General features: G+C 36.2%; 1 protein-coding gene across 2 annotated transcripts in view; it reads left to right on the plus strand.

The window, feature by feature from the left end:
* Window positions 1-19362, plus strand: part of foxd7 (forkhead box D7) — a 38587-nt gene extending 19225 nt beyond the window's left edge. For both annotated transcript variants that reach the window (XM_039686818.2, XM_039686817.2), the window contains exons 3-6: window positions 5574-5656; window positions 13347-13436; window positions 15338-15462; window positions 17684-19362. In XM_039686818.2, the coding sequence (XP_039542752.1) occupies window positions 18060-18986 (927 nt within the window). In that variant the 5' untranslated portion in view covers window positions 5574-5656; window positions 13347-13436; window positions 15338-15462; window positions 17684-18059 and the 3' untranslated portion in view covers window positions 18987-19362. The remainder of the gene's footprint in view (window positions 1-5573; window positions 5657-13346; window positions 13437-15337; window positions 15463-17683) is intronic.
* Window positions 19363-21304: the final 1942 nt, after the last annotated feature.

Raw genomic sequence — 21304 nt, forward strand, 5'->3', positions numbered from 1 at the left:
CTTCTGGGTATAAGGAAAGAATTTATTTTTCATTGTTTTCTCTCTAGTTTTGTGCACCCTGCATCCTGAGTAATTCAAATCATGAAGGGCTGTGGTAAAAAAAGAAACATACTATTCTGCATTTTACACAAATATACAATCTCATCCAATCTGTGGGAAACAGCTGTGGTTGTAGGCGAGTGGAGGCGAGGTCATAAGCTCAGAGGTGGTGGTGTTAAGGGGTGGGTGCAGGAACGGACGCTCAAGTGCGTGTGGAGCGTCAGGATCTGACACAGCTGCTTTGCTGGAAACGGCCAGAGCACACTTGAGTTTCCCCGCCACGTCCTGCCATTTTGACATCACAGACCTTGTGTATCTTTTACCACTGTTTATATATATTTTTAAAACTAACTGACAAAAAATACATTTTTCTAAAAGGGAAATTCCATAGATGAACCATTTTAGGTTCCGCAAAGCAACTTTCAGTGATCAATTCTTACCAGAACAAGGGAGATTTAAGTGCTGGGTTTCAGATAAGTGACCATATTACATGATCTACTTTATAAAGGTTAATAAGCAGTGGTGAAGAAGCAGCACACACAACTAAAGGGCATTATAATTACACAACAGAAACATGCACAAGACGATGAGAAAGATTTGAGTGTGTGTGTGTGAACACACACTTGAGATTTCAGTCTTGAGTAAAGAAGGTGCTGCCACCCTCAGACCACTGGTCAAATCCTTCTGTGATGGCAAGTGATGCTGACTATGGCAAATGATCAAGTTATCTGTATCAGCTGGTATGTTTGTCCACTTGGCCAATAAACACAAGTAGTCAATGAGCAGTTCAGTGTTGAATAAATAATTAATAACACTAATCTTACTAAAGAGACAGTTAATAAACATACTTTTAATATAATAAAGCAAATATGATAGACATCAATATCTAAGCTGGAAACTTTATTATTTTTTTATGATGTGCAGTTACAGTAAGGACTATAAACAGAATTTCCCGGCTGATGTGATGCTGATAGTGGAAACAGTGTGGAGATTAATTAAAACCTCAAACGCACTTGTAAGTTTCATCCATGGTATTATCAGAATTGTGTGTGGTTGCTATGCCATTGCTTCTGAGTGGTTGCTATGTGGTTGCTAGGGCATTCTGGGTGGTCTCTAAGTGTTAAGTCAAAAGTTTTTGAGGCCTTGTGGTTGTAATCAATTTTTAACTCAAACTTTTTAAATGATTTAAACTCTTTATAAGAAATTTAGAGTAGCCTATACTCATTGAAAAACTGTGACAAATGAACTTTAGTCTTCTGCTTTCTCTTTAGTGTGAATTTGAAAGTTTTCGCCAACCAGTGTCCTTTTTAAAGCCTTGGATTGGCCCTTTGACCCTCCCAAGCACAACCCGGACACATTTTAACGGCACTGTTGCGGTCAGCTGTTGGCTTCTGGGATTGCTCTGTGCAGAGCTGAAGGGAAGCAGCAGGATTTAACCAAGTGTGGTCAGGAGGAATGTGAGTGTAGTGCCTGGGGCCCCGTTCAGGAACGCTGACCACTAAGAAGGACACTTATAGAATAACTGTGGGGAAAAAGAACAGCGTTTAACATCTTATTCTTACGCCTCTTTATGCTGAAAGTGACAGTCAACACGATTGTAATGTTGCAAAAGGCTTCAGTTACAAACAAATGTTCTATTCATCCAAAAAAACCTTGAATAAATCTATCACTCCTTACACAAAAATATATTATGACCATTTTCAATATTGATAATACGGTAATGAGAAATGTTTCTTGAGCAGCAAATCAAAATGATTTCTGAAGGATCATGTGACACTGATGCTGAAAATACAGCTTTGATCACTGGAAATAAATTATATATTGTGTGTGTGCACGTGTGATGGCTATCGCTCCAACATCTTTGAACCTCTTCACTAATCATTTTTTATCAACCTATTGACAGCCCAGACTGATCTCATGAAGTAGCGTGTGTATGCCACGCCAATTCGTATTTCCATTTTTGGCGTGCTATCAAGACGCATAATCGCCTTTCAGCGTGTTTATGAACGCAGTTGACTTAACGTTATATATGACTTACCTCAACCCCGTCCCTAAACCTAACCGTCACTGGGGTTAATGGCATTTATGACTGTTCCCTTACCATCCTAGGAAAAAAAAAGATATGACTTACCTCAACCCCATCCCTAAACTTAACCGTCACTGGGGTTAATGGCATTTATGACTGGAGATTTGACTGCGTGTACAGACACGCGGAATGACGCGGACGTTAATGGCGTAGACATATACGCGGATAGCTCAAAATGCGTAGAGATAACACGCCATCTGACTCGAAAGTGGCGTGTATTAGGGGTGGCACGGTTCACGAAACCGACGGTTCGGTTTGTATCACGGTTTTAGTGTCACGGTTTTCGGTTCTGTACGGTTCTTGTTATTTTTTTCTTTTAATCTTTAACACTTCAGAAATGTACTTCAGCATGTGATATATAGCTTAATTATCCACACTTTAGGATACAGTATAAAAAAAATTATATTCATGCAATCATGCACAAACTGAATTTGACTCTTTGACTTTAAGCACATGTTGGGACTATCTCAGAGGAAGGCTAGGTGAGATTTAGATACAGCAAGAGAGAAGAAATTGACATGCTTTTCGTTTATTTGGCAAAAAAAAGGAGAATGTGTATCACTATCTCTACAAGAACTTGTGCATTTTTATCACACAAATCTTATTTACACAAAGAAATTAACTTGCATTTATGAACTGACAACTTTTGTAGCTCTTACAAAAATTCTATCTTTTAAAAGAAAAAAAGAGGAACTACACTGTCTTTTATAAGTCAATATACATGAAACCTTATTGCCTATAATTAGGCTATAGAAATAGCAAAGGCCATAAACATAAAGTGAAAAGTTCAACCTCAACACAAAAAACAGTATCAACAATGCTTCTATTCCCAAAAAGTGAGGGTACCTTTTTTTCAGTTTAAATTAAAGTGCAGGATTTGGAAACATTTGACTGAAGCTCTTATCTAAACATAAAGTGCCACTGTAACGTTATATTAAAATACCATAACATGAAATCAAAAATGTCCCCACACACCGGACTTATAGACTTATAGGACGCTGGCGCATCCTCTCCCACTTGCCATTTCTCCGCGTGCCGTGACCTGCAGCGCTCCATACTCCACTTTTACTGGCTTGTTTACTAACTTGAACCGGCGCTGCACAGAGCGATCGGTAATGGCATCAAATACCGCGAAAGTGAGTGACGGAGCCGTCGTTCCCGCTCTAGTGTGATGTTATTTACCGGTCGCTCTGTGCAGCGCCGGTCCAAGTCAAACAAGCTTATGTCGCGCGAAAAGAAAACACACGTCACATACGGGCACGAGGTTACATTGCGCATGCGTCGAACCGTGAGACGCACACACGCTCCGAACCGAGACAAGCGAACCGAACGGTTCGGGTGTTTTTTCATGTACCGTGCCACCCCTAGCGTGTATGTTTACGCAAAAGTCATGATGTCATGTTGTGACAGCCTATACCATTTTCATTATGTAAAATATTTCCAAGTGAAAGACTATCTTCTTGGAGACGCCCAACATTCAACCCGAAAATAGTCATATAACCATTGCAATAACTACGAAGCTATTCAGTTAAGGTAAAAAAAAAGAAAAAAACTGCATAGTGTTGCTTTAATTAACATGCTTTTGTTTCTTTTTTGTCCCCATTACTGAGAAACTGTATCTAACAGCTCCATTTGTGTTTTATGAATGAGAGAAAGTCATAAAGGTTTTGGAGTGACAAGAGAGTGAGTAAATGACAAAACTTTTAATGAACATTTTGTGTGAACTATTAAAATCTTGTTATGCAGGTTCAGGAATTTTCTCAGATTTCTGAAAACCAAAGACAAACATCTCAAATTCACAGAGCTCAAATACTGTGTATCTTCTATAATTTCAGTAACTAGACCACCATCATCGTGCACTACAGCAGACTTTACCACCGGCCAACCCTGGAGCAAAGGCGCACCGGTATTTAAAATATTTTTGCAGCTCCTTGAGCGATATGGCCCTGAACCTCAGACTTTCAAAACAATAGAATTGAGTGTTTGTGTATCCGAGGCAGTTTTTCATCTGTCATTTTTTCTGGAAATATGATTCCTACCTTACTGGGCAGACAAACAGGCCCAGGCTGTTAGTTTTGAAGTGGTTGCTTTTTGCCAAGGCCTGGTAAGCCCGTGAAAGGATGTGTGGGCGGATGGAGAAAGAAAAAGGAAAGAGTAATAAAGAAAAATACTGAGAAAAGAAGAGAGAGGAGCTGCCAAGGAAAGCCTCCAAACTCACTAGTCAACATCAGTCATTATACTCAAGACTTTGATGTAATTTCTCCCCGTTTTCAGACTTTAGGACAGGCGCCCATGTCCACATGAATCAGGCTTGGCTGTGTAAAATAATCCTCAAATCATTTGTCATACCAATCCCAATTATTGTTTTCAAAGACAGAATCATAAGATCCAGCAGCAACAGCAAGAGTGATGAAAAGAGCTACTGGCTGCCTTATACAAGTTAAACTAACATCACTAATAATAAGGGTGGATCTTAGATTGGTTTCACAGTTTTAAAATGAGTTATACAGTATATATATATTTATACAGTATATATATATATTTATAGTTATATATATAGACTCACCTAAAGGATTATTAGGAACACCATACTAATACTGTTTTTGACCAATACTCGCCTTCAGAACTGCCTTAATTCTATGTGGCATTGATTCAACAAGGTTCTGAAAGCATTCTTTGTGAATGTAAGTACACATTGATAGCCTGGCTTCATCATACTCATATTCTAGTGAGAATATGAGTCTGAAACCGCTCCGTAGGGCTTTGATTATGAGGCGTGTCTTAACTTAACCAGGAAAAAAAAAAACCCTCTGCACTCAATTGGATAGTCGGTAAACCTACAACCAATCAGAGCAACGCAGTAAGTCAACTACTTTGCATAGCGCAGTTTTCAACTACAGAACTTACTTATTTTAGAAGTTAAACTTCTAAGTTGCTTCTTTTACTTACTTCTCCATTAGTGCCACCAAAGGAGAAACCACAACGACCACAGGCTTTTCATTACGTCCCATCTTCTTAGCGACCGTCAGAGCCAGCTGATAAGTTACACTTTTGCCGAATCATGTAGGAAAGACGCCAAAAATATCTTTCCGATCGACAAATGCCTTGATTGCAGTTTTCTGTTTGTCTATTAAAATTAATGCGCTGTCGATTTATTTTACAACAGACGCGACATCAGTCATCTTTGAGGGAAACCAGTTACGTCCTTGCAGATCACCTGTCCATATAAAGCCCGCCCTGGGAATTTGATTGGCCCGAACGTTTCTTGTCTGATCATAACTACTCCTCAATGGATCTAGTCCAGACCGAACTTCCCGACCAAAAAATTTTGTGGGCGGAGTTCGGGCTGGCATCCAGGCTAACACATTGATGGCCTAAGACACGAAACTAGCAGTTTGTGTGAAAAAACAAACAGTATTTATATCGTTTTGCCTTCTTGTAATTACAGCCACGTCCAAGTGATCTGAAGGCACGGCGCTTCGGTCTGCGCAAGCGTCGGAAAGCGCCCGGAAGTGATACAACAAACAGCTGGTAAGGACTACAAAAAGCTTCTTCCAAAGTTGGTGAAAATAACTCCCCTAAAATTTACATAAACCCTCCCCCTAAGATGTGAATATTAACATTGTTGATATTCACATCTTAGTAGAGCTCTCGGTTATGAAGGGGTGTGACATTTTCCGAACACGCGTTATGCACTGCCACAACACACTGGGCCAGCTAACCAATCACAGCACATTTCATATTACGTAAGGAGGGACTTCATCGAAAAAGATGCGTTCAACCAGACTGGGAAGAGAGGAGCTGTAATATGTAAAATATGTGAAAAATAATGCTTTTTATAACAATCAAGCATGAAAACATATTCTTGTACACCCCAAAAAAACAAAATAAAGACTTTATGAAAGGGCACAATGGGACCACTTTAATAGCTAAATAAGGGGTTTGTTCCAATCACTAACCAGCCATATGATCAATAGCTTTAGCAAGAGTTGTTTGCATTTGCATGCTTTTCAAGTGTGTGAAAGTTATGGGTTTAATTTTTTCCTCTAGGGCGAACATGATGAAATTCTCCTCTAACCTAAGCTACCTCAACACATGCTCAAAACACAATGAAGACACTGTGCGGTATATCCTGCCCTCATAAATCTGCCATTTGGCACATTGCAAAGCTGCTGTAGACAGTTTAAGCCCATCTCAAAACTTCTATGCAAATTTCTTTTCTACTTTGCTGCCAGATCAATCCATGTGGATAAGCTTAAGACCCAATTGTCAGGAATAATTTAGAAATTATTGAGAATGCTAAAGTGTTTTGGCAAGTTCACTCCTCATTATTTACTTTCAAAGAATTGGTCCACTCACTCAGCTCTTCCCACAATTCTCAGGCTCTTCCAGGGAAATGTTTACATGCTGTAAAGTGAATGTGTGGAGTTTTTACCTCAAGGAGACAATTTTGCCTGATTTGACCCTTAAAAGGCTTTACCTTTAACGTCAGTTATAGGTGACGGGGTAGGTTTAGGTCTGGGGTAGGGTTAGGATTAGATAACGTCATCTAACCGACGTTTAAGGGTACCCTAAAATGGTGGATGTTGACTATGGTCAAAAGTGTCAGTTGTATGACGTCTTGGGATGAGAAAAGCCGTAAATGCCGTTGTATAATAATTGTTTCTTCATAGTTTTTTTTTTCTTATTAGTTATGTACGTCAGGGTTTTATGGTCCATCTCCAGTTGTTTAATGAATGTTTTAGTGTCATGTATGTTACCATGTTTTGTGCAGCCTCTATATATTTACCTCATCTTGTGGAAAAGCTATTTTGATGAACTTTGATTCATCATGTGGGTTTCTGTTGACCTCCTCAGTTTATTATGGTGGATGTCAGTTTATGTAAATAACAGATTTTAGTGGCATTGTGGCCTTGCTAATTCAGCAGAAAAGAATGTTGAATTATCCTGGATTAAAATATGTATATATGTTTTACAATCTTAAATTAAGTTTTAAATTGTCAAATTTACCAGTTGTTCTGTAAATATATCTTTACATTTGTACTGTATACACAAATATTCTGGCAATCACTGCTGGAAGTTTTATTTTGTAAAAACTATGGATTTTTTTTTACATTATTTCTGATTATTATTATTTTTCAATTAATTTATTAAAATGGAATCTAAATGAAAATGGAAAAGACAGATTTTGGATTTTAATTTAAATGTATTTCATTGGGCCAGCTTAATAAAGCTTAATCAGCTTATAGCTACCAGTCCGTCGTTTTTCCTCTTTATCGCCATCTCTGTTCAAAATCTGCAATTGCAGTTATTCGCGGAAGAAATATGCTGCGAGAAAAGGCTATAAATCTCCGGCTAGCCGAGACTCATGTACAGATGTGACGTAATGTCGCAAAGACATGCTCGAATCTCCCGCGGAAATCCACCAGTACCACTGGATTTAAAAACATTTATTACAAGCTTACCGCTTTGAATCAAGCTACGGCAAGCAGATAGTTTTGAACACGGGCTGAATATATATATATATATAAAAATAGGCCTAATTATTTTGGATTATTTTTAACTCAAAAAAGTTGCGGACTGCAGCTTTAATAAATTGTTGTTGAACCTTTTTTTATAATTTCAATTTATTAGAAATGCTTTTTTATGTCATTTTTTCAACCTTTATAATATTTTTCCAAAACCCTTGAGATGGTACATCGACTTACAATAGGTTGAATGACAGGTCTGCCATAGCCTGATGGTGTCTGTATCGCTTTAACTGGCACTCTGTAACTTCGGGGAGCGGGTAGGAACCCGAGCACAAAAAGAACTACAAAATTCGACTGCTTTGCGGCATACGTCACTTCCCCCACTTCCTCAAATTTCGAGGCGAGAGCCCAACGAGCGTTTTTTTTTTTTTTACCTCTGACTGTTGTCATGGCTGAAGCAGCAAGTAAAACCAAATGTGAAGTGCGTCAGAAACAGAGCGTGCGGGCGATCAGTTTACTGTTGGTAATATGTTGTGTAGCTTTGCCCCTCGCCGCATCCAGTGTAGACTGCATTGCTTTCTTTTGAGGGTGCTTAACACACTAAACATCCCTGTAGAGCCGGGACGGGTTGCTCGTGCCAGCTCGATACGTGAAAATATACTGATTACTGAGTTTGGTAGGGGCTACATTCTTGGAAGTAAATAATACACGATTAGACGAACAAAATAATCGATCAGGATAACTATCCTATGTCTGCAGGCTGATAAGTTATGTTTGTTACTTATTTTTCTGGTGAAAGTGTCTTGCCTGAGGCTATAATTCAAATCGATTTTTCAAATTTGCAGATTCATCTATGGCAGCTTGATATTATAAAATTGACGACATGGCTATTATCTACCAACAAACATTGAATTGAATTAGCATATCCATTATGTAAAACAGTAGCCAATAGGCTAACGTTACTATAAAGACGCTGGCTTGTAAACGTGTACCTGGGATAGACATTTCACACGCAACACTGGAGTCTGGCCAAGATGTGAGAGTTCGGGGATATCGCTTCAACAAATGCACGCGTGTATTCCCTGGTGTAACCAGATTTTACGACAGTAGTATTGAAGACAATACTGTTTCCCAACTGTGGGGGGACCCCGAGAGAAAAATTAAAAAATGTCATAATGCTGCTTTAATTACTGACATTAGGAAAATTAAAATGGGTGGAAACAATTAATCCCTTCATGGAATTTAGGAATAATTCAAATAATTGGGCTTTGAAGTACCTATTAAAAGGTTATATATCTAACAAAACATTTTTCCAGTGTAAAATACACCTTGATTTATATGACATGATTTGTTTGCTTTCTGGAGCTCACCATGTTGTTAACTTGTCAGAGCCGTCATGAAATTACATGATGAATGGCTGGTGAACATGCAGCTGTAAAACACATCTCTCCACGAGTTCTCCTTCGCTAGAAGGCATGGGTTAATCGAAACACTGCGATGAGACGTGCCGGTCCATTGCGTCTGTTTTGAGATGTTTTTGAGAGGCCTCCTTGATGCACTGAAACTGAATAGTAGTGGCTGTAGGAGGACAACATGACTGACTGATTCATTTCAATTCACTTACCACTTAACCACTTTCCCACATGCTATCAGCTGTGTCATTTCAAACCTGTTTTAGCATAACCATGATCTGCTGCCAGGAGGTTTTGTGTGAATTCCCATGAATAGATAGAGTCGCAGGGCAAGTTGATTAAACAAAGCCTTGGTTGAGATGGTGCTTAGCTTGTTCTGACCTGTCCCAGGGTTCTGGGTAAAGAAGTTAAATTTATCATTACCTTTTGTTGTTGTTATCTTTTGTGGTTTAAATGACAAATGTATTAAAAGTAAGGTTTGCTTTGTGGAGAAACTTGACATTTCACGGACATTTAAAGAAATGTGGCCAGTGTGCTTTTCAACATTGCATGAACATTGACTCGTAATTCACCAGTGCACATTATTCTAAAGAAAAACCTGCTTGCCTTTCTAATCTTAGCAAAATGCAACAATTCATTCCACTTTTCTATTGTGGCTGACATTATATAGGCCACGCAAGCTAGTGGATAATGTTAACCAACAGCCGAATAATAATAAAACCTCACCTAAAGGTGCTGACCTCATTTCTTTTCTTTTTTTTATTTATCCTGTTTCAGCTGGAAATACATTACATTATGAAAGTAAAGTGGTTGTGTGCAGTATTGTGTGTTGGCATTGAAGACACAATCAAGATTGACCCAGATTGATTATATTATATTATATTATATTATATTATATTATATTATATTATATTATATTATATTATATTATATTATATTATATTATATTATATTATATTATATTATATTATATTATATTATATTATATTATTAAAAAACAAAAAGTTAACTTATATTATAATATATTATTATATATTAAAAAAACAAAAAAGTTAACTTATAATATAAAAAGTGATATTATATTATATTACATTATATTATATAAAAGTTAGATTATATAACAAAACATTAACTTATATTATAATATATTATTATATTATATTATGTTATAAAAAACAAAAAAGTGAACTTATATTATATTATTATATTATGTTATAAAAAGTTAACTTATATTATAGTATATTATTATATTGTGTTATAAAAAAGTGAACTTATATTATATTATATTATATTGTATTATATTATAAAAAACAAAAAGTTAACTTATATTATAATATATTATTATATATTAAAAAAACAAAAAAGTTAACTTATAATATAAAAAGTGATATTATATTATATTAGATTATATTACATTATATTAGATTATATTATATAAAAGTTATATTATATAACAAAAAAGTTAACTTATATTATTATATATTATTATATTATATTATGTTATAAAAACAAAAAAGTTAACTTATATTATATTATTATATTATGTTATAAAAAGTTAACTTATATTATAGTCTATTATTATATTATATTGTGTTATAAAAAAGTGAACTTATATTATATAATATTATTATATTATTATGTTATATTATACTATTTTAATATTTTAAAAAATACATTTCCATAATAAGCAAGTTCACAATTTAGTTACTTTTTGGTCTGTTTTTCTCTCTCTAATACATTAGCTGGGCCAATTTGACATACATTGAGCTAAAAAGCAATATTTATGAGACCATTGTATAAAATGTAATGTCTGAAATGAACTGCTTTTGAAATTTCAGTCTTTCCTCATTAAATCACAAATTCTCAGGCAAGGCACAAGTTCCTCCCTCAGTATACATCTGATGTTTTCATCTGTTCATCATAAATCATAAAATGTTGCGTGAGTTTAATACTTACGGTTAGGAGTTTTTTTTTTTTCAAATCACCAACCTGAACTATGAGCAATAGTAATAGTAATGCTTGCCTAAGCAAAAGTAAATGTAAAGGTTAATTAAGTTTTTTTTTTTTCAAGCTTTCTCTGCTTTGTTCTCAGGCAGCATGAGAACAACCCTTCTGACTCACAAGAAAAGCTGCTAAGTAAACTTCAATTAATCACAGACACAGCCAAACAGACTGATGTTCTCACACTGCAGAAGTGCCCGAAGGCCTCAACACACTTTCCTCAGTGAGGGTCATTTCAAGACTTTGACGGCTATCTGCCTTCCCTGAATCAGACTGATTACTTTAATAATGTGTGATTCCCCTGACCTGACTGCACAGATTCAGTGATGCACTCATAAACAGCGCACAACGAGTGATTTAAAGCGATGGACTGCTGAGTGGATCTTCTCGCTGGATAACAGTTGTATGAGCGATATGGAAGCACAGGTGAACGGGGGGCAGGAGCAGTTGTTTTGGCCATGTTGAAAGACACTATGCTGAGCTAAGGAGAGAATCAACCAGACTCCACTATCGGATACTGACCTCTGCTCAACCACCCTGCCCTGGGGTCATGACCTTTGACACACACTGATAGCAGCTGACACTTGTCCTTGTCAAGGGTTGCACTGGCCACACTCACAATGACAATAATTGTTACATAAAAAATGAATGCATGTTGGACACTTTAAGTTTTAGTTTTTTTTTATATTTGCTTACATAAAAACGTTATTGGGCTCTCTGGAATACTTGATTCTGATTGGTCAATCGCTGCATTCTACAGGCAAATATTGTTTTATAATGTTGCTAATCTGCAAAATTTACCATCATACATAATAATAACATTATATTATATTTTACATTATGATAAAATGTATAATATATAAATGAAAAATTATTTATATAGTATAATAATGTTATCATTCATTTATATACTGATATTTTTATTATATATATATATATATATATTATAATAACGAAGCTCACTTTTTAGGTAAAATACCAAAATATATTTTTGATAGTGCCATTGTCTATAAACCTTACAGCCGGACCAGCATGACAGATTGTCGTATCTGGTTCATCAACATCTTGAGTGCGTGTCTGATAACCGCTACCCACAACTGCTGTTATCACATTCACTCACAACCCTGATGCTTGAAATCTGCTCCACCAACGATGTTCTTAAGGTTTACATGGATCGGGGTTGATGAATAGGACTCCACTGGATGTAGATTACAGATAGAGTATGCATTTCTATAGAAAAATGTCTTCTCTGAAGGCAAGTAATTCACAAAGAGTTTACAATATTATAAATTACAATATTATTCAATCTTATGCAATATTAAAATATTTTGGACATTTTTATTGATGCATTGAAAGGTCAACCCCTAGAGCCTTCCTCTAGAACTATCTAAAACTATCCATCCATCCATTTCATGCATACATCGCTCTGTCCATCGACAGAGGTAACACTATCCTATAATCATTGCCCTGGACCTTCCTCTGGAACCAGGATCACAATTACACATTGTCACTGAAATTCACCATTGTATCGCATACTCAACAGTCCCATGTCTTACAATGACATCATACCACATTTTACTCCATTTTGCCTCATTACAAAAATGAAGTACGTGTTTACATAATTATTGTAGTGTTGGCTGCATTCGTGAATTTTCTTGAATTAATGTCATTTAAAATTGATGGTCAATTTGGATTGGTTCACTATCAACTAGGAGTTTTCCCTCAATTAACTCCTTATTAGCTGCTTATGGTAGGCCTAAGTTATTGTAGTGGTTACGTTTAGATATTGGGTATGGGGTTAAGGGAAGAATATGGTCATGAAGAATATGGCATTAATATCTGCTTTACATTCTACGATATGTTAGTATAAGCATGCTAATTTAATAGTGAATAAGTGTACCTGATCTAAAGTGTTACCCAATATATTTATACATGCCTATATAAATGTATATTGATGTTTTATTGCACGAAAAATAGAAACAAAATGATAAATAATATAGCTAAACTTATAAAATATTTAGTATTAAGTAATTACAAATATTTCATTTGTCACCCAAAAGTGATTATCACAAGTATAGGCTACCCCTGCTTTGTTTAAAAAAAAAAAAAAAAAAAACATTTTTTTTTTTTACAGTAATGACTTAACTGTTATTTTCCAGGCCCTATTTTCTACCATTATACCATTAAGTGCTTAGTATTTATGTTAAATACAATAAGGTGTGTCTCTGCAGTTAGTGAGTGAGTGTGTGCGTGTGTATGTGTGTCTGTGTGTATAGAATAATGCAAGACCACATTTCATAGTGACTGATGTCTGATTAAACTCTCTCTTCAACCCAGGAGGACTTTGAGCAACAATGGGAGAGTTCAGAGAGCAGCCGAGAGCGGAAGTTGAGTGTGAATCGTGTGTGGGCTGTTAACAGTTGTCAGGTAAATGAGGAAAGCCTGAAGCAGCAAATCAAGACGTGAGCACGTAGTTTAACAAGAGGTGGGGTTAAAAATCCGTCTGAAACTGTCACCTGTCACACTTGATTGTGAGTGTGAAAAGCACAGCTGTGGGAGTTGTGTGTCATCTTTTCAAATATGAAAACTGCTGCATTGCGCATTATTGATGTCTTCCTCCTCTAACACACTCCTTGAATTGGGTGGGTCAGATTAATATGTCATGTGTGAATGATTAGTGCAAGATCCTCCAGGAGCAGAATTTACAAATGCAAGTAAGTTTTTGGATAGATGACAAGGAAACTGTTGTTCTAACACTATTTACAGTTTTTTTCTTTCGATTGCTAAACGACAGTGAGCACAACTGACTCATTATTATTTTTTATATATTATTATTATACTTTATATTGTATTTTTTGTATTCTAATTCACCTGCTGGAAACTAGCTTAAGCTAAATCTGGTGCAAAGCACCTATAATTAATATTTTTTTTTGCTGCACATTGTCAATGTTGAAATAAATAAATGAACAAACAAACAAACAAATGTGTATTAAAATAAAACAGGAGTTTATAAAAAAAAAATAAGGTCTTTGTTTCAGTAGGGTAACAAGGTATTTTAGCTATAGCAGCATTATTGAATATTCATGGTATATTTTTACATTCATTATACCTATATAAATCTACCCCAAATAAAATAAGTACCCCAAATAAAATAAATAAAATAAAAGACTTTATAAGGACTACGTGCTCTCCTAATGACATCGGCCAGTAGTTTCAACGGTGGTGTTTTGGTGACCCCTTCTGGTGAGTTTAATGAACAACATGAAAGGCAATACATTATCATAACTAGTTAGAAATTTCTAAATCAAGGAAAATTTCTCTCAAGGAAATACCAGCATAAATAAATAAAAGAGTGACAATCTTTTTATGACAATGTTCCAGAAAATGAGGTGAACATGGAGAGAAAGAGGCCATACAAGTGACATTAGCAGACATTTGATATCCATATCATTAGATTTAAAATTGTGGGTAAATGTAACAATATAGGGTGTTTCGTAACATGAGAGTTTATGAAAACCAAACAAATAAATAGCATGCATTATGTCTTTATTTCAGTAAAGATATTTTAGCTGGAGCTGCATTAATGGATATCCATCATTCACATTCATAATCTTCAGTTTTGTCCCAAACATTATAAACTACTGCATAGAAAAAACCCAAGACATAATAGTTTATTCAATATGTCAAGGGCTTGTTAACATTATTTGTTATTATTTGGTCACATTATGTGATGTTACACCCATTTCCTTGTCTTTAAAAAGGTGTAGAAGCAGTATGACTAAGCTGGACAGGTTTGTCTGCTATCTTCAGTAGCCCAGAATGAGACATGATATGACATGAATGTGAACATTTCTTGGTTTTTATATTAAAGGGATAGTTCACCCCAAAAATGGCACTTCTGTCAGAACTTACTTGCCCTCAAGTTGTTCCAAACCTGTATGAACATCGTTCTTCTGCTGAACACAAAAGAGGATATTTTGAAGAATGTGGGTAAACAAACATGGACTTGACTTCACAGGAGGAAATAAATGAATAAATACTAGCCTATGGAAGTCAACTGTTTGGTTACAGACATTCTTCAAAATTCTCTTTTGTGTTCAGCAGGAGAGAAAAAAAACATAAAGGTTTGGAACAACTTAAGGGTGAGTAAATGATGACAGAATTTTTTGGTGTACTACTACTTAAGAAATAAGACTTTTTTGTCTCTATTCAGATCCATTTATTTGAACAAATTTGAGGTAGATTTTGGCATTAACGCAGATTTTAGAAGAATAACGTTCATTTGTTTATGTAATAACTCAAATAAGATAAAAAATCATTTTCCACAGCAGGAGAACATCTGAATTTTACCACAAGGTGACGCTGTGCGTTCAGTCTGTGTGGAGTTTTTCATTCAAGGCTTCCAGTTCCTTCACAGAAGAGCAGTGATCGTCTCGTCTGATCGAGCTCTAAGGTGAGGTCAGCAGCCAGCACTTGTAGTCCAGTCATTATTCCAACATTCACACCATCTGCAAACAGACATGTCTTTGAGGGCAAGAATGGGCAACATGGCCAACGGTTAGTAGGCCTAAGTTGTTTTTAACACACAAGTAGCCTAAAAAAAATATGGGCCGTCATTTCTGGCTTATCAAATGTAACGTTAGGCTAGAAAAATGATAGTCATTCGTGTTGTAGTTGTTGTAGGCCTAATAAGAAAAACGTTAACTAATCTGCTAACTAAACTAAACTAAGTCTATAAAACAAACAGGCCTACGTCCTTGTCCAGGGAAGACGCCATGCTTTTTTTGTTGTGTGGCGTTTTATCGTGAATGTAAGCTTTTTCAGCAGGTTTTAATTTTTGTAAAGATAATGTTTACGTCAGCTGATGTTTATGTCGGCACCCTAGATTTAATAATCTTCCTTCAAGCCTCGTTTTCATTATAAAAAAATAATAATAATATGGTTCCCGCCACCCCGATACCAAAAATGAATTATCTGTATTTTTAAAGTGGGATCTTTCTTTTACTGTCTATGGATATGCTAGCTATCACACCTTCTAGTCCAATTAATATTTCTTTAGTGTGTTTTCAAAATAATTTTCTTTCTGGTAACTTTATTAAATCATGTTTGATTTTAGGCTGTAGCTATAGTAAATTTATAACGTGTTGACAACTTATAGGCTATAGCCTACGAGTTCTGAGAATTTTGTTTCATTGTTTTTACCCAACAGATATTTCAAAATATATTGTTAGGCCTATAAGTTTGGAGGACAAAATTATTCTTTTTAGGTAGGTGTTAATTTTGTCTCTGACTTTAGAAAGCATCTAGAAAACTTTTTGGGGGTAAAAAAAACTTTTATAGAAGCCTATGAATATAAAACCAAAATATTAATCGTAGGCCTATTAATATATAGCCTAGAACAAATCTTTTGCAATCCCAACATAGCATATAAGTCGTAGCATTTGCAACCTGTGCTATTGTCGTCTCTAGGCTACACCACATCATCACGAATACCACATTAAAACACATCATCTGTGGAACTGCGACGTCGGGTTTGTAATATCCCGTTTTCACGTCCAACCCATCCTTCATTCATCTCTCTCGCTGGGCCTGTTTCCAATCCGAGGACATACGTGATAGATTTGTGAAATCATGCCCACCCACCTCATCTCTGTGCTCGGTGGGCTCCGGTATCAATAAGATTATATGGACAGGAAATGTAGAAATCCTCAACAAAGAGCTTCAACATTGAACAAACCGCCTTCAGCAGCCAAATGCGAGCGAAAAAAAAAATGTTTCTCTTTCATCTGAACGACCTGACAGTTTTATGTGATATAGGCCTACCTAATTTTCACCATGTCATTAAGCGCAATGCATGGGAAATGCGAGATATTATTTGTAAAGAGCAAACATATGTGCGATAATATGATAGCTATAGCCTATTATAAATCTGTTTCTTATTGGACTCGTTGCTTCAAAGACAACATTTATCTGTTTATTTATCTTTTTTATGCTCTCCATTATAGTCACTTTTTTTTCAATTATTGTGATAAAAAAGTGTTAATGTTGTCAAAACCAGACATTAAATACATTGGCTAACAAATTACGACAATTAAACTACCAGTTACAATGTAAAACATATGGTCAATAAATAACAACATAGCGTTTACATGGCTTTAACTCATAAAAATAAGTTGAGCAAATTATTTTTTTTTAAGTTATAAAAGATTCAACTAAATTTTTTTAAGTCAGTTTAATGCAATTTAACTTGAAATGACTTAAGCATCCAAGTTGATTGTAGCTAGCCTATTAAAAATGTAATACATTATCCCACTTTATGAATTTTGTAAAGTCAACTGCTTGGCTAAAAAAGACACGTTAGTATAGCCTAGAATGATGGCATACAAAATGACCATGTATAATTATTCTGTAATGTTATATTTCTTGTCCGAGTTCGGCATCTTTCATTAAACTGATTCGATTTACGTAAAATCTATGTAAAGAGATACATAAACTATCATCTTTTTGTGTTGGTGAATTGTAATTTATTTCTAGTAGCCTAATGAAAAAAAGATATCTAACATATCTGATGTCGTCGAGCATTCAAAGCTCAAAGGAGCAGAGGAGTCTGTCTTTTTTAAACAGATAATGCACTTCAGTGACATGATATCAATCATGGTTCTTTCTGCGGGCAGAACCTGGTAAAGTTGCCCTGTTTTCATTGGAGTGGAGCTTCTTCCTGAGAACTTCGTCATGACATCATCGTCATCTGATTCCCGAACAGCTGCAGGAATCCAGTTGCGTTGGAGTGGACGATGGACATTGCATGTGCGCGCAGCTCTCCAGACCTCCTGCGCTCGAATATTGAAGATTCCTGTGTGGCCGGATTCAATCTCGAGTTGTCAGCGTGCTCGTCTCTTTATAATCAATCTTCCAGAGTGATCTGAGGAACCAGGAACAGACCTTTCCGAGTGAGTGAGAGAGAGAGAGAGAGAGAGAGAGAGAGAGTTTAAGACTCGCGCGTGGCATCTGTTTGTTTAGAACCAGTATCGCGTCTCCAGCTTGTGGATTATGACCCTGGACACAGATTTAATGGATGACCTTTTTGTCGACGTGGTTGGAGAAGGTGGCAAGGAGTCTGGAGACGAACATCTTTCGACCTCGTCTCTTTCTGCATCCGACCAGGTGCATAACGAGGGGGATAAGGACCACGTCCCCTCTTCCATATGTCCCTCAAGTTCGAGCAAAAGCCCTTCGGTGAAACCGCCCTATTCTTACATCGCTTTGATCACCATGGCGATTCTCCAAAGCCCAAAGAAGCGTCTCACCCTCAGCGAGATATGCGACTTCATCAGCCACCGGTTCGTGTACTACCGAGAGAAGTTCCCAGCCTGGCAGAACTCCATCCGACACAATCTCTCCCTAAACGACTGCTTCGTAAAAATGCCACGCGAGCCGGGTAATCCCGGGAAAGGGAATTACTGGACTCTGGATCCCAATTCATCGGATATGTTTGAGAACGGAAGTTTCCTGAGGAGGAGGAAGCGATTTAAACGGCAGCACTTCAAATTTGGGGTGTTCAGAGAACAAGCGCTGCAGCCGAGCGCTTTCCCGAACCTCGGCTACGGCGCGTACGGGTTCAGCTCGTCCTGCGCGCATTTAGTACCGGGCCTGGATATATACCCGTTTGGCTTCCATCAACCCATCGGGGTTCCACCTGTTGGCGGCATTTTACCGGCTCTATCCACGCTTTTCTCGAGGAACTCTGTGGCAGCCAAGTCTTTCCCGCAGTCCCAATCAGTGGCCATCGAGCCTGTCTCTCCTGGCCTCGCCTGCGCATTGGCCCCGACCTCTCCATACGCGTCCTCAGCACTGTTTAATCCAGTGGGCTATCCTCGGGTCCTCAATTTTCAGTACGAGTACCAGAAACTACAAAATGTGCACAGCCACGTGGATTTGTCCACTAAACACAGACACCTGGCTAGCGTCAATGACTAATTCATCGCATATTTGGACACAAAACTATAGGCCTATTTTTTTCTCAGGAATTACTTCATATATCCAGAGCATCGCGTCGAATGTTTGCAAACATTTTAACGAACTTTTAACGAGTTTATTTTCTGTCAGGAAACCATTCAGTGAATGTATTTCTGTTACATGCTGAACATGATTATTGATGCATGTTATTTTGTTGGAATGATTAAATATCGAATGATTCAGCTATAGCCTATTTAAATGACGAATTTCCTTTTCGAGTTTTGACGGAAATAAAACTGACATTTTTAAATGCACAATAAACGTCATGATTCGTTATTTATTAAATGTGGCAAGGACAATGTTTCTTTATAAGCTACAAACATCAACAAAACGTCAAATGTGTGATTTCTCTCTTGATTAAATACATTTTGATTTACTGGCTGAATTTACACAAATTTGTACTATTTTGCAGACGTGTCACACGCAGGATCAAACAAATAAATAAGCAGTCACCCCCCAAAAAAGGTATCAGGTAAGAAATCGATTTTATTATGAATAATCTCATTCTCAGTAATATGAATTCTCATTCATAAAATAGGCAATTCTGAGACGCATATACATTTTCAAATACATTGTGTATCAGAATTAAAACCAGGGCTTAGAAAGTGACAAAGAGCTTTTCTTTCAGTTTCGATTCATAAAAATTATAATCAGGCCTTATATATTTAACAACACAATTATCAAAAGTGAATAATAGGAATGATTTAATAGGGGAAATAGGGATGTTAAATGGAATATGGGTTTGTATTATTTATTGGAGGGTTTTTGTTATGGTATATTTTGCATTACAACACCTTTTGTATTTAATTTTGTAAGCCATAATTATTTAGATTTAGAATTTCTTTCACTGAACTAATTTAATTTAGCGTTCAAAATAAATGGATGGCATGCTGTTTTCTATGGATAAAATGACGACCTCATAGACGTAAAATTTCTCTGAAAATCATCTTCAGGGGGAAATTTTATCATTTCTGACCAAACTGATTATACTAAATGAATGTTCATTTATAGCCTCTCTCCATCATAAATTATCTCAATAAGTGTCCTCTCCTGTTGGTTTATTTGTTTAAGCTTGTTAAAAGGAAATAATCAACCAGATCAGTCTCAAATGCACTTTACAAATACACAGTATCTTTCCTGAGCATGAGCAGATTTCCATCTGAACACACACTGTAAATAATCATCTCGAAACGCTCAGTAGAGTCTTGACAGCTGCATATGCGCATGCTCAGGTGTATAGTCTGGAAAATCATTTGACCCCTTTCAATTTCAACTTTCGGAAGTCCATTATTAGTCCTGAATTAGTCAAAAGGAGGCATGAGGCCTGCTTTTATTTCTTGAAATTATTTTACATATTCTTGTTGTTGTATGATTTCATAATGATCAAATCGTTTTGTCACCATTCGCAAAATGATTAAGAAGTTTCTACCGGGAAACAATAGACTAACGACAACTTTTTGTGCGCTGATTTTATTTTATGTGCACTTCTTTAAAAAAAAAAAAAAAAAAAAAAGGTTCTTTATTGGCATTGACGGTTCCATGAATGCTTTGGATGCTAAAACAAATTGGAACCTTTATTATTAAGAGTGTAATGCGCTTTTTATTCTATAGACTGGCTATTATGTCAAATTGCTCATAGGTACACATATGGCGATGGAAAGAAAAGAAGCTCATGGTACTTCCAGCTGAAGCCAATAAAGAAAATTTGGTCAGAGTGTCTTTGGGGGAAAGGAGTTAAAAGGCCTATGTGTTTATCTAAATATATTAATATTTATTTCGGTGCTTCACATCTTGCTGAGTGTATGCATTAATGAATTTGACTGATATTAACTCCTACCACTACTATATTATTATTATTAAGTTAATGAAATGGCGCCTAAAATGAGTTTTTAAAGAAATTCGACATTTTGTTAAATTAAAATGGTCTATTTATAAAGTAGCTATGGCTATAGGCCTATGCATTTTTATGTTGCAGAATGGTGAATTCAAAGTCACATTAACATGATTTTTAGTTAAAAGTCGAAGTTTAATCGCCAATATTTTATAAAGCTGACACACTTTTATCTCGCGATTTTTTGAATATATTGTAAATAAAACAAAAACATTACGGTAGCTAAGTAACAGCAAAACATAAAGAGAGAGAGGGGGAAATGTCACGCATGCTACATTTAGCATCCTTCATAAATTGAGTGTGTGTGCGGTTTCACTAAATAGCCTTGTAATGCAAGCTCATGATTTGATGTGCCGTCCTGCCATGATGGGGGGAATTCATCTCAACT

This window comes from Pimephales promelas, chromosome 3, assembly GCF_988280905.1.
Source record: "Pimephales promelas chromosome 3, fPimPro1.hap1.1, whole genome shotgun sequence".
Lineage (NCBI taxonomy): Eukaryota > Metazoa > Chordata > Actinopteri > Cypriniformes > Leuciscidae > Pimephales > Pimephales promelas.